At 48.1% G+C, this 12,837-nt stretch overlaps 1 protein-coding gene and 1 pseudogene across 2 annotated transcripts in view; both read right to left on the bottom strand.

The window, feature by feature from the left end:
- Positions 1–237: 237 nt before the first annotated feature.
- LOC103748189 lies at positions 238–864 on the bottom strand (annotated as a pseudogene).
- Positions 865–5,359: 4,495 nt separating this feature from the next.
- Positions 5,360–12,837, bottom strand: part of Sh3pxd2b (SH3 and PX domains 2B) — a 92,928-nt gene continuing 85,450 nt past the window's right edge. For both annotated transcript variants that reach the window (XM_008850767.2, XM_017802638.2), the window contains exon 13: positions 5,360–11,306. In XM_008850767.2, coding sequence (XP_008848989.1) covers positions 9,774–11,306 — 1,533 coding nt within the window. In that variant the 3' untranslated portion in view covers positions 5,360–9,773. The remainder of the gene's footprint in view (positions 11,307–12,837) is intronic.

A 12,837-nucleotide genomic window follows, 5' to 3' on the forward strand; every position in this document is an offset into this window, starting at 1 on the left:
ATGTGATGTGAGTGGAGGTCAGAGGAAAACTTGTGGGAGTCAGTTGTCCCCTTCTACCATGTGGGTTCTAGGGGTTGAATTCAGGTCATCAGGCTTGGCAACAAGCACCTTTACCTGTTGACCCATCTGGTTTACCTCTTAAAAATCATATATATATATATATATATATTCTTTTTTTCCTATTTAGTTTTTATTCATAAACTTAACTCTGCAATCCAGCTAGACTTGGAGGGGAGTAAGGAGAATATGGAACCCAAGGAACTGCATCAAGACATCAAGAGCACAAAGATGATGGGATACTACGAGCAGATGGGGCAGAAGGTGCTCTCCAGAGCTACAGAAGGAATGGTTTCGTGGTTAAGATGCACACAAATCAAAAGTATTAGAGCTGTCTGCAGTCAGAAATGGTGATCTTGCTGGTCTTGCCATTCCTGGACCTAAAGTGCTCCATGGCTTCCGCAATGCTCATGCCTTCTTTCACCCTCCCAAAGACCACGCGTTTGCCATCCAACCACTCAGTCTCGTCAGTGCAGATGAAAAACTGGGAACTCTTTGTATTTGGTTCAGCATTTGCCATGGACAAGATGCCAGGATCTGTATGCTTCAGGATGAAGTTCTTATCCTCGAATTTCTCCCCATAGATTACTTGCCTCCAGTGCCATTATGGCCTGGCACAGTCTTGGCACATGAATCCTGGAATAATCCTGTGAAAGGAGGAACCCTTATAATCAAATCCTTTCTCTCCAGTGCTCAGAGCACGAACATTTTCTGCTGTCTTTGGAACTCTGCAAACAGCTTGAAGGAGACTTGGCCCAAAGGCTCACCATCAACCACAATGTCAAAGAACACAGTGGGGTTGACCATGGCTGACAGCAAGTGGTTACAGGGGACAGCAGCAACTGCAAAGCCTATGTATGTATTCTTTTATTTATCATTTCCATTTTACATGTATGAGTGTATTGCCTGCATGTAAATGCACCTGTGTCGTGCAATGCCTGGGGAGAAAAGGGATCCAGACCCCTTGGAACTGGTGTTATGGATGGTTGTTACCTGCCATTGGGTGCTGGGAACTGAACCTGGTCCTCTGTAAGCATAGCCCCAGTGTTCTTAATCACTGAACCATCTCTCCAGCCCCTTAAATTAAAAAAAAATTGAGACAGGGTCTCATGTAGCCCAGGCTGGTCTTGAACTGCCCTACAGGTGAGACTGGCCTTAACCTCTTGATCCTCCTGCCTCTACCTCATAACTGCTAGGATTATAGGCCTGTACCACTTCATCTGACTTTGCCATTTTTATTTTTTAAACTTCAAAGAAATAATTATTGCTATTATTGTCTACTATATCCTAGGAACACATTATCTCCATTAATCACAACTCTGAGAAGACACTACTGCCTCCATTTTACAAACAAGGACACTGAATGTCAAAGTCAGAGCTCAGACCCAGGACTGTCTGACCCCCATGACCACAGATGTTCCTTTGTTAGTAGTTTACAGAGTGGGGTCCATGAATTTGAGAGGGGGCATGTAAGACCAGCCACTGGGGCACATAATAAAATAGCTCTTTGCACTGTTTACTTCAATATGTTTTATTGCCTGTTTTAGCTTCTCCTTCTGATTTAAAAAGATCAATTTTGTTTTACTACTTTTTTTTTTTTTTTTGGTTTTTTTGAGACAGGGCCCCTCTGTAGCCCCAGCTGGCCTGGAACTATGTAGACCAGGCTGGTCTTGAACTCACAGAGATCCACCTGCCTCTTGCCTCCCAAGTTCTGCGATTAAAGGCATGTGCCACCATGCCCAGCTTGTTTTACTATTTTTAAGATTTATTTTTATGTTTTATTTTTATTTTATTTATTTTTGTCTTTTTGAGACAGGGTCTCCCTGTAGTCCCAGCTGACCTGAACTATGTAGACTAGGCTGGCTTTGAACTCACAGAGATCCCCCTGCCTCTGCCTCCTGAGTGCTGAGACTAAAGGTGTACACCACCACGCCTGTCTTACTTTTATTTTTTATGTGTCTCTGTGTGTGGGTATGTGCACATGACTGCAGTTGTCTTTAGAGTTCAGAAGAGGGCATTAGATCCCCTGGAGATAGAATTCCAGGTGGTTATGAGCCATTCAGTGTGGGTCCTGGGAACTGAACTTGGTCCTCTTGGAAGAGCAGTATGCTCTCTTAACTACTGAGCTATTTCTTCAACCCAGACATTTAATTCGACATTTTTTATTATAATATGCAATAACTAAACTAAAACTAGCCTAGTAGGTAAGTAGCTGATAAACAGTTTTGAAGAAGCTTCAGAAATAGCACCTCAGGGCAGGGGCTGGGGCTGGGGATTGAACTCAGGTTGTCAGCCTTGGCAGCAAGTATCTACCTGACAAGCCATTTTGTTGGCTTCTTCTTTTTCTTAGGGATAGAAGAAGGGCTGGAAGGTTAGAACAGAGCTCCATGCACATGAAAGGGAAAACAATGCATTGGGTGCAGGAGTTCCATCCTGACATACTTATTGATAAATGTGTTATGCATACATACAGATATAATATAAATGATATAATGTGCTGGGTGTATGTTGTTTTTTAAAGTGTACATATGTTTGTACTCACATATGTGCGTGCATGTGGAGGCCAGAAATCAACTTTGGCTGTCTTGCTCAGTAGCTCTGTATCTTATTTTTGAGGCAGTCTCTCACTGAACTTGGAGCTCACCAATTTGGCTAGGCCAGCTGACCAGGTAACCCCAGGAACTCCCCGATCTTGGCCTCCCAAGTGCTGGGATTACAGACTTTAAAAGCACTTTTACCAGCTATGCCATCTCCTCAGCCCCTATGCTGAAAGTTTTTACTGATGAACAGAGTGCAAATCCTCTGTTGTAGGTATGGATGGACAAGTTCCATGTAGCAGAAGGGAACCCGAGGATAGAGTTTATGTAGAGTCTGTGCCTTCTGGATCTAATGAGATCACTTGGCTTTATCAACCTGACTGTATGCTCTGCACAGTGCTACAAATTCACCACTCTGAATTAAATTGGTATGAAGGCTATGTTCAGTGAAAGTCTGGAGAAGGCTTAGTGTGGGAAAGAAGAGGTAGCTTTGGGTCTAGACACATCCACATCACACACTAGTTCTGTGGGTCTGTGGCCTGGTACCTCGAAGTATGGGTGGTGGACCATGGAGAGATAGGAAGCTAAAAAGAGGGGAAGGGTTCTGTTAGAACTCTCTTCAACCCTTTGGTCTTGCAATAGATATATAGCCCAGGCTTGCTTCTAACTTGAGTTCTTCCTGCCTCAGCCTCCTGAGTGATGGAAGTAGAACCAGTGCCACCATCTTGCTCTCTTGAGAACTAATTCAACTACCTGAATTCTTTCAAGGGGTAGTGCTCCCCAATAATAAAGAGCTCCCATTCGGCCTCACCACATCTTAACATCACCACCCCGGGGACTAAGCTTCTAGAACACAAACCTTTGGGAAATACAGACATCTACCTCCTGGGGCATTTTGAGGATGAAGTCAAACAGTATGGGCTAAGTGCCTCCTAGGCCTGGAACACAGTAAGCCCTTAGACAAATGTAAAGGCGTTGATAGCTCTAGGACAAAGGACCATTTCTGAATGCTTAGACTATACCAGGTGAGATGCTGAGTCTGCCTGTTTTTCTAAGTGGCTTACTGCCATAATTAGCTTCAGTTGTCAACTCGACACACCTGGGAGAAGGGCACTTCAAATGAAGAATTTCCTTAATCAGAATAACCTGTGAGGTCTGTGGGGCATTTTCTTAATTGCTAATTAATGTGGGAGGGCCCAGCCCACTATGGGTGATGCCACCCCGGGACAGGTGGACCTGGGCTTTTTAAGAATGTTGGCTCATCCCTAGCCAGGGAAGCAAGCCAGTAAGCCGCATTCCTCTATGGTCTTTGCTTCAGCTCCTGCCTCCAGGTTCCTGTCTTGGCTCCCCTCAGTGATGGACTGTGAGCTGTAAGCCAAATAGAGCCTTTCCTCCCCAAGCTGGTTTTGATTAAGAGTATTTTATCAGGGCAACAGAAAGCTAACTAGAATGTGTATGTAAGACTATTTTCTTATGAACTATTCCTGTCATACCCCCCTCACTTTCCTTGAGACAGGATCTCCTTGTAGCCATAGCTGGCCTAGAACTCGCTATGTAGACCAGGCTGGACTCCATCTCACAGAACACCACCTGCCTCTGTTTCTGGAGCGCTAAGATTAAAGGAATGTGCCTGACCCCCTTTGTTTTTGAGCAAGTTTTGCTGTGTATCCAGGATGGCCTTTATAGCCTCCTGCTTCAGCATACTGAATGCTGGGATTACAGTTATAAACCACCAAACCCAGGAGAATGTGCTTTTAAAGGATGCAGATTCTTGCTGGTTTGACATTAATGGGGAAGAGAAGTTGAAGAATCGGCTTTTGACAAGTTCCCTGGTAAATAATAGTCACTAACATTGGAGAGCTACTGATTGGCACCTGGTGTTACAGCATGTTGAGGAATCACAAAGGAATGAAAGCTCCTGAACTTAGAGCACACTGAACTTGAGTGTGTAGATGCACTGTCATTTCCTACTGAGGGACAAGGTAGGTGTGTGCAGGCCTGACAGCTGGGTCATATTGGGAAACAGCATGAGAGGGTGAGCATGCTTGTTCCAAGGGACCCCTGAAAGAGGTCATGGGACAGAGCACGCAGCTCCAAGATGAGGTCAAGAGGCTTGACTCCTGATTGCAGTTCAGTTCCTATCCACTCTCGTGAGGTCAGGTAGCCCCCCACCCCCCCACCCCCAGTGAGCCCAAATATTGCCATTCCTGTGTCCCCAGGGTCTGAAAGAACCTGTATATGTTCCCATGGGGCCCAAGCCACATAAAGTTGTCCTCCTTCTATTTGAACTGAGATTACTATATTAATGGCCGTTATTCCTAATCAAGATCTGTTGGACTATTGTATTAAGATGTTGCCTCCACAGAAGGCTGGAGAGTGTTGTCAGTCTCCCCTTTGAAGTTCTTCGTTCTGCTGTTTTTCTTTCCTTTGGAAAGTGGAGTGGTGGTATCATTTCTTCTTTTCTTTTTGATTCCCCAGGGACTAAGGGGCTACAGCCACATTGGAAGTTGATTTTGTCCTGGCTCTGCCTTAGGGAAATTAATACATTCCTCCTGAGAGCAGGTGACTTGGGCAGCCCTGCAATGGAATTGTGGGTGCACGTTTTTCCCATTCTTACACACTGCTGCCCAACCAGAAGATAGTCAGCTGGAGTTCAAGACTTCACATATGAGTCTGTTCTCTGATTGCAAAGACCTCAAGCCAACATGCCAAAGCATGAAGATATGCAGTTTCTTTGGCCAAATAAAATTCACAAACATGCCACCTTCACAATGAAGCTTGAAACCAGTCAAGCACTTTTTTATTTAAAAAAAGGAAAGTCTAATGATATATAGTTGCTACATGCTACAGCTAGGTGTTTGCCCTCCCTTCCCCTCACATTATACACTTGTTGGGATAAACGCCACCACCAGAATCTGTCAGTTGGCCCAGAGGGTGTGAGAAGGGCTGAGCATCCAGGGCCCTCCACCACCACATGATGGGCAGACACATGCAGTGGGCCATACCATCCAGAGCCCACTTCCTACCTAATCAGTGGCTCCCTGACATAGAAGTGTGGTTGTGGCTAAGGTGACCATGGTTTATCACCCCCCACACCGTGTAAGTAAAAGAAGTGCTACTAATAATTACAGGGTACAAAGGTATAGATAGGCATAGTACAGACACCACTGCATTAGAATTATTTATTGCTGTAGTAAGCCTGGTGGGGCACCTTTGCTCCTAACATACAGAAGTGAAAATGAAGGCCACTGACAATGGTACCACGTCTAGTCATTTGAAGGACAAAAGCTAAGACCCTCTTCTCTGACTGGTGCTAAGGAGGCTTACTTTGGAGAAGAGGATGGAAACAGGGAAGAAGATGGAATATTGACACGAGGAGGGGCTTGGTACCTTAGCTGGATAGCACCAGAGAACAGATATCACTCCATGGAGCAGGCTGGTCTGGTCTGTGGGAAGGTTGCTCAGAAGATGGTCCATGAGCAGGTAAGGAGTATGGACCACTGTTTTAATGCTGCAGCTATGCTTAGGGTTAGGTCAGTCCAGCTGCTAGAACCTTACCCAAGTTAGGAGCAATTCCTCCAGGCAAAGGCAGGGTGTCAGGCCTTGATGCAAACCAATTTCTCACCCATTCTGGCCACACACTCCTGACTTCAGGTAATCTTTGGTCTGTGGTAAGATATGGCTGTCTGCAGTATACAAAAAAAGCCCTGAAGGATGGGCTTAGACAGCCAGTAAAGGGCCAAGACTGACACATTGTTCAAAGGACAGGTGAGGCTTCCCAGTCAGCACTGAAGAGACAAGGGAGCGATGGAGGGACAAGAGCTAAGCCATGAATGTTCTTTATCTGCAATACTAGGGATGGAACCTGGGGCCTGATGCACACAGGCCACAGCTCTACTGCTGCGCTGCACCTCCAGCTTCATTCCTCATGAATCAAGTAAGCAGCTACTGGAGGGTAATGGCCGATTCTTCTTCCCACCCAATACAGGTACTTGTAATACTAGACTGTCCTTCAATCTTGGGGAGATTTGGCACCTTTTCTTTACTGTGGCATGTGCTCCCCCACTTTCCACATGCTACTGAAGTCCCCAGTGGGTTCAGAAACAGTTTAAGACCAAGAACTGTACCACAGAAATTGATTCCATGGAGCAGACCAGTGGCATAGGTTTAAAAAGCCTGGGGTGGGATCTAGCAATTTCCTGGGATGGCGGGGACATGAAACAGTTGTATCAGGGCTCAGCTCTCCCAGGTCTCAGCCTGGGACAATGGCATGAACCCACCAATGGCAACAAGTGATTCTGAGCAAAAGTATAAGCAAAGTCCTATTCTACCAAGTGGCTGTTCACGTTTCCCAGAGATGCACTGGCACCAGGAGCAGTGCACTTGTTCATCAATGGACAAAGCAGTCAGCAAGTCAGAAAGTGGGGTAAGAATCCCTCCTCCACCTCCCCTTGGGGCTGTGACCAGTGTTTGGCCAGGGGATTGTGGGAAAGACACCTAAATTCAGAGACTGGGGCACTCAATTCCCTGCAAGGACTAAGCATGTATGTTTTACCTGGATAAGGCTGGATGTGATTTCACTCTTCACACCTTAACATTCTCGTTACACACTGGGACTGATCCTTGTCTCCTCTTAGGGGTTGTTGTGATGATTAGTTAAGGGGGCCATGTTTGTGTTGGTGACCCACCTAATGCATGGTAGGGACACTGTTACCATGGTCCTGACATTTTCCAAGGCAGGGATCCAGGGGAGTCTTGCATATGCTCCCAGAGGATGAGCACAGTCCTGGATGTTCTAAGGCTAAGTCTCAGGCAGGGGCAGCTGGGAGAGTCACTGGCTCTGCAAACCCACCCACTTCCACATGCCAGGGCAGTGACTACTCTGTAGACTGGTGGAGAGCCGCCCACAGGAGATTTCACGCTGTGTGTGAGACCCAAGAAAAGGACAGAGAACTGAGAGTGCACGTTGCACGTCTATAGTTAGAAGAATGATAGGGAACAAAGGCAAACTCTCCAATCTGCCCACAGGAAGGCAGGCCTATCTGCTCTCCCTCAGCTGACCTCTTTATGAGAAGGGAAGGAGGCAGTTTTCTCCAGTGGAGTTGGCAAGTACAACTCAGACTTCTTTAGTAAGAGCTGATGTCTTACACATGCTAGTCCACCCAGCACCCACTACATAGTAGGTGCTCACAAAATACCTGAAAAGGTTACTGGGAGCCAAAAGCAAATTAGAAAAAAGTTCTATCTTTTCAAGGTAGTCAAGCCCTGTAGAACAGCTTCACAAAAGCTGTTCAAGTCAAGGTGGGTCAAAAACTCAGGAAAACTGTGAGGTACCCTGTATAGTCGGTGGGGGCGGGGGGAGGCTTTGAAGAGGTGCCAATATGCTCCCAGCATCCCCATCCCCATAACTGCCACCTTCCCTAGATCCTGGGCACAGGGTGAGCCAGAAGGCCCTCCAGGAGGCACCTCACAACCTGGCCCAGCACTTGGGGGAGGGGAGAAGGGGATACAGGTTTACCAGAAAAGACCAACAATGCCACTGTGAGTCAGAGGGAAGTACCAGAGCCCACAGGGCACAGGAGGGGATTGGGATGGGGGTGGGGTTGTAGAAGAGGTTTTCTTGCACTCAGTCTTTGGCACTACAGTGAGATGCAAGTCATCCTGGGAAAGGTGACTTCCTGCTCTGAAAGCACAAATGATCACCAGGAGTGTGAGATTTGGGAAGCAGACATAGAGTCTCCTCTTCTGAAGGGTCTGTGGGATGGGGTTCTGATCTCTCAACCCCTCTCATCTTTCACAAGAAGCCCATCTATAGGTACAAGTTGCTCTGGGCTGGGAACTAGAAAATCTGGGTCCTGATTTCTGCAGTAACTAAGTAGACCTTTTGAGATCTCAGTCAACCAAATCATCCAAAACAGGGAAGGGTTACCCTAGACTTCTCCCAGGGAATAGGTACCCTAAAAATAAAACTGCTCGGGCCAGAAGTATGCAGGGTCATAGCTGCCTGTCCCGAGCTACTATTGTTCTGCTTCGCTTGGTAAAGACCCAGCTGCTGGTCCTTAGCCACCAGAGCCCCACAGGCCACCAAGGGACATCACTTCAGCTTCCTTTGTTCCCCTTCTGAGGGCCACCTGCCTACAAACTCTGTGCCAGCTACCAGGATGTAGGGCATGCCTTGCTTGGAAGGTGTAGCTGTCAGCTCAGGGCAGCTCCTACTGTTTCCTTGCCCACACCACAAGGAAGACTCGTGGCCACCTGCCCTGACATCCAGTCAGCTTCCATCTCTTCCCTCACTGATTTGCCTCTTACAGGGAGAAGAGCACAAGTGTTGGAGTCAGGTAGGCCTGGACGCAAACCCCATTCCTCCTCTTCCCAGTTAGTGTGTCCTTTGGCCCATGAATTTCCTCATCTAGAAAATGGGTGTGATTGAATTAGGGGGTTGAAGGTTGGAACATGAATGCAAAACACCAAGAACAGTTTGGCATCTACTTAGCAAAGGAGCACTGTATGCCTTGTGAAAGGCCCCTTATCTAAACATACTTGGAGACTCTTATTCTAGGGGGATGGGGGAGGTGGGCAGGAAATGTCATTTAAAAGCCCTGGCTGGACTGGAACCTGAAGAAGCAAAGTGAAGCATGCTCAGGAACCATTCCTTTAGGATTGGTCATGGTCCTGAGGCAGAGGGGAGGCAGGATGGCCGAGTGAACCTCCAGGACCACTTCTGGGGTAGCTGCATCTGGTCAAGCCTTAAAAGCTAATGGCTCTGAAGCAGAGTTGTATAGGACAAAGTCTTTCCAGGTACCAGACGTTCTGAAAACAGTGAACAAAGCCACTGTACTTCTAGAAACATGGAGAAATTAGAACGAGTCATCACAGGCTACACAGGCTATCCCTCTATGCTGCATTGGAGAGGGGAGATACTGTCTGGAAGTTCTCAGTCCTGTAGGCCTGGGAGTGTCACTGTTCTCCAGAGCCTTCTGGGGGTGCTGCTAAGGGAGGATCAGACCCTAGGCCACCAGATATCTGAACCAGGCATTCTTCACCTTGGGAAGGAGGAAGCCATGGCACCCCAGAAGCCTCCTTCCTTGGAAATTAGTGGAGATTGATAAATTAAATGCGTATTAAATACGTGGGCTATGCCAGCAGGGACAGTGGGGTCTCCAGGCAGGGCAGGGGAGGCTATGGTTTCTTCCGGAGGTAGTTGGAAGGAATCCAGCCTTCCCAGGAAGGGGCCCCACTGAGGACCTGGCAGAACCACCAGCCGCTGCTGTTCTTCTCCCGAACCTCAAACACTGTCCCTTCCTGGAAGCTGCTGGTATCTTCATCTCCTTCAAAGTTGGCCACAGCCACATACAGTGAATCCTTTGGGCCATCAGCGTTGAGGAAGGAGGCTTTCTCTCTATTTTCTCCCATCTTGCCAGCTATGCGGGGTCCCAGCCCGCCTTTGCCTCGCATATCATCTTGACCCAGTGAGGAATTGGAAAGGAAGGGTTTGGCTTTTGGAGGGACAAGGAGGGCCCGGCCTGTGGCAGGAGCTGCCCTGCTCTCACTGGCTTCACGCTGTGACCCTCTGACCTCTGGGAGTGGCTTGGATGACAATGGCGATGAGGTTTTCTTGGGTGGTGGAGGTCTCCGGGGTGGGACCACAGGTCTCTGCTGTGTGGCCTCTTGGGCAGGCACATTCTTAGGCCCAGGATCTGTGGTCTTGGCTGGCCTTGGAGGGGCTCTGCAGGGTGAATCTTTTGAACCCAGCCCATCCTGTCTGCCAGCCCTGTCCTGGCCACGGCCAGGTCCCTCCCCTGGAAGGAAGCTTCGACCGAAGGCTGTGTCTTGGCCCCCAGCAGCCTGGTGGCTCTCTCCATCCAACGAGGATTTCTCCTGGGACTTGGCAGGCCTGAGCTTGCTCCTGAGGTTGCAGATGTCCACTTGGTCTTCACCCTGAGGTGGCTCTGTCTTGGGGGAAGGAGTTGGTTTGGGCCTAACCTGAGGTCTGGACTTCAAGAACAGATTTTGGGGAGTAGCTTCTGGCTTCTCCTCAGGCGGCTCAGCCTTGCACTTGGAGACGGGCCGGAGGTTGGGCTTCTTTACTTCCTTGGCCAGTACCTTGTGGCCGCACTCCAGTCCCATGTCATTTTTCAGTGGGAACAACTTGCTTTTGTCAGGTTTGGGCTCTGGCTTCCTGCTGTCCCGGGGCGGGGGGCCATGCTTGGCTGGAATCATTGGCAAAATCATGCCAGGGGGCTTAGGAGAAGAGCCCCGCAGCTGCTCCATTTTCTGTCGTTCCCTCTCCAGCAGCTCCCCTTCAGATTTGATGATGGACTCTTTGCGTGGAGGGAGGCTGGGCTTTTCCTCCAGTGTGGGGTCTGAGATCTCTTCATAGCCAGCTGATGCAGACAGGTCTGAAGATGCCTTTCTTGGGGCCTCCTTCACCCCCTTCCAGTCTTTGGACCATAGCATCCCAGAGTCCAGGGTACCATGCGGTGCCTCAGGCAGGGGCCGGGAAGGGCCTACAGCTTCGGGGCCCATATTATTCTCCATTGCTGCTGCATCTCCAAGCCGGAGCTGGGTTACCTCATGGGGCAGGGGAGCCAGGAAGTTGGGCCTTGAGGCATTGCTAGTCTTCTTGTACTTGTCAATGAAGGTTGCTGGGGCCCATCCCTCCTTATCTTCCATCTGAATGTACCACCAGCCACTTAAGCTCTTCTCGATCACCTAAGAGGGGACAGAGGAAAGCACTTAGGAGGTCTGGTGCCAGGGCCTGGGGTCTAGAAGATCTCACATGCAATAAGTACTTTGGAAACTGTACTCTGACCCTGTAGATTCTCCAACTAGGGCTATGCTGGGTCAGCTATGAAGACTGTGTACTGGGATACTTTAAGGGACAGTTCTTGTCCAGTATTTTGATTTTTTTTTTTTTTTTGAGATGTATTCTTGCTATGTTACTCAGGCTAACCTGTAATTCTTGGGCTCAAGCCATCCTCCAGCCTCAGCCCCCTGAGCAGCTGGGATTACAGGTGTGCACTACCATATACAGAATATTTTTGTTCATTTTTGGACTGTGACAAGGACCCTTTGGAAGAACATGCTGATGGTACCTTCGAAGTCACCTCTGGGGGAGAGGCACTTTCTGATGTCTAATCCCTCTCCACCCAGGGCTTTGACTCTCCTTCCCTGCTGGGAGGTGGGCAGATAGCTGTGGGAACTCGTGTGTAGTTACAGGTCAAATCAGGTAGACCAGGCAGGCCACCAACACAAACTGCTGTAATGCTTAAGAAGTACAAGGCAAAAGACACCAGAGGCAAAGCTACTCATGATCCTGGTTTCTTTGGTTGAGCACTTAGAGGAGTTGGCTAGTGTTTATAGCAGCTATACCATATGAAAAAAATGCTAATGGTTAAACAAAGAAATCACACTTAGGTCAATGTATGCTATCATAGTCCCTCAGGCCATGTGTTTCCAAATCTCTCCCTTTGAAGACTTGTATGCTATGTTTATATTCAGGGGAGCCAAGGCTGGTGGAATGAAACAGATTTCAGCTCTCATCTCCATCTCCTTATGGTACCCATACCCATGAATTGAATGGTGGGCAGAACTGCTTATGTTTTTCAGATACTATGTTTCCTATGTCCTTCTGGTCCAGCATCATCTGAATTCTCGTGGGTCAAGGATGCATGAACTATGTGTTATGGGCTGAAGTGTTCTCCCCAAATCCCAAAGTGAAACCTTGACCCCTCAGTACTTCTAAAGGTTTGGATAGACCTTTAAAGAAGTAGCTAGGTTAAAATAGGTCATAAGAGTAGGCCCCAGTCCACCATGATTGATGTCTTCATAGGAAGAGATTTGGAAACACACAGACTGAGGGACTATGATGAGGACATGGCAAGAGGGTGGCCATTTGTAGGCCAAGAAGAGAAGATTTAGGAGACACCTACCTGCTGACACCTTGATCTTGGATTTCCATCCTCTAGCAACATAAGAAAATAAATCGCTATGTTTAACCTACCCAGTTTGTGGTATCTGGGTACGGCCGTCCTAGAAAACTAACATGCTGTGGTTCCCTAGCAGGTTCTAATGCTCACAACCTTCCCATGACTATCATCCCATTCTATAAACACAGTAAAGCCTCAGGAGAGCTGAGGAAATGGCATAGGGTCCTGTGGAGAGGGCATGGTGGAGGGGAGAGTGCAAGGGAGGCAGCTGGGCTTCAGAGTTAAGAGCCCTGAGTATTGCCAAACCCTGCTTC

This window comes from Nannospalax galili, unplaced genomic scaffold (assembly GCF_000622305.1).
Source record: "Nannospalax galili isolate Female #2095 unplaced genomic scaffold, S.galili_v1.0 scaffold104, whole genome shotgun sequence".
NCBI classification, from domain to species: Eukaryota; Metazoa; Chordata; class Mammalia; order Rodentia; family Spalacidae; genus Nannospalax; species Nannospalax galili.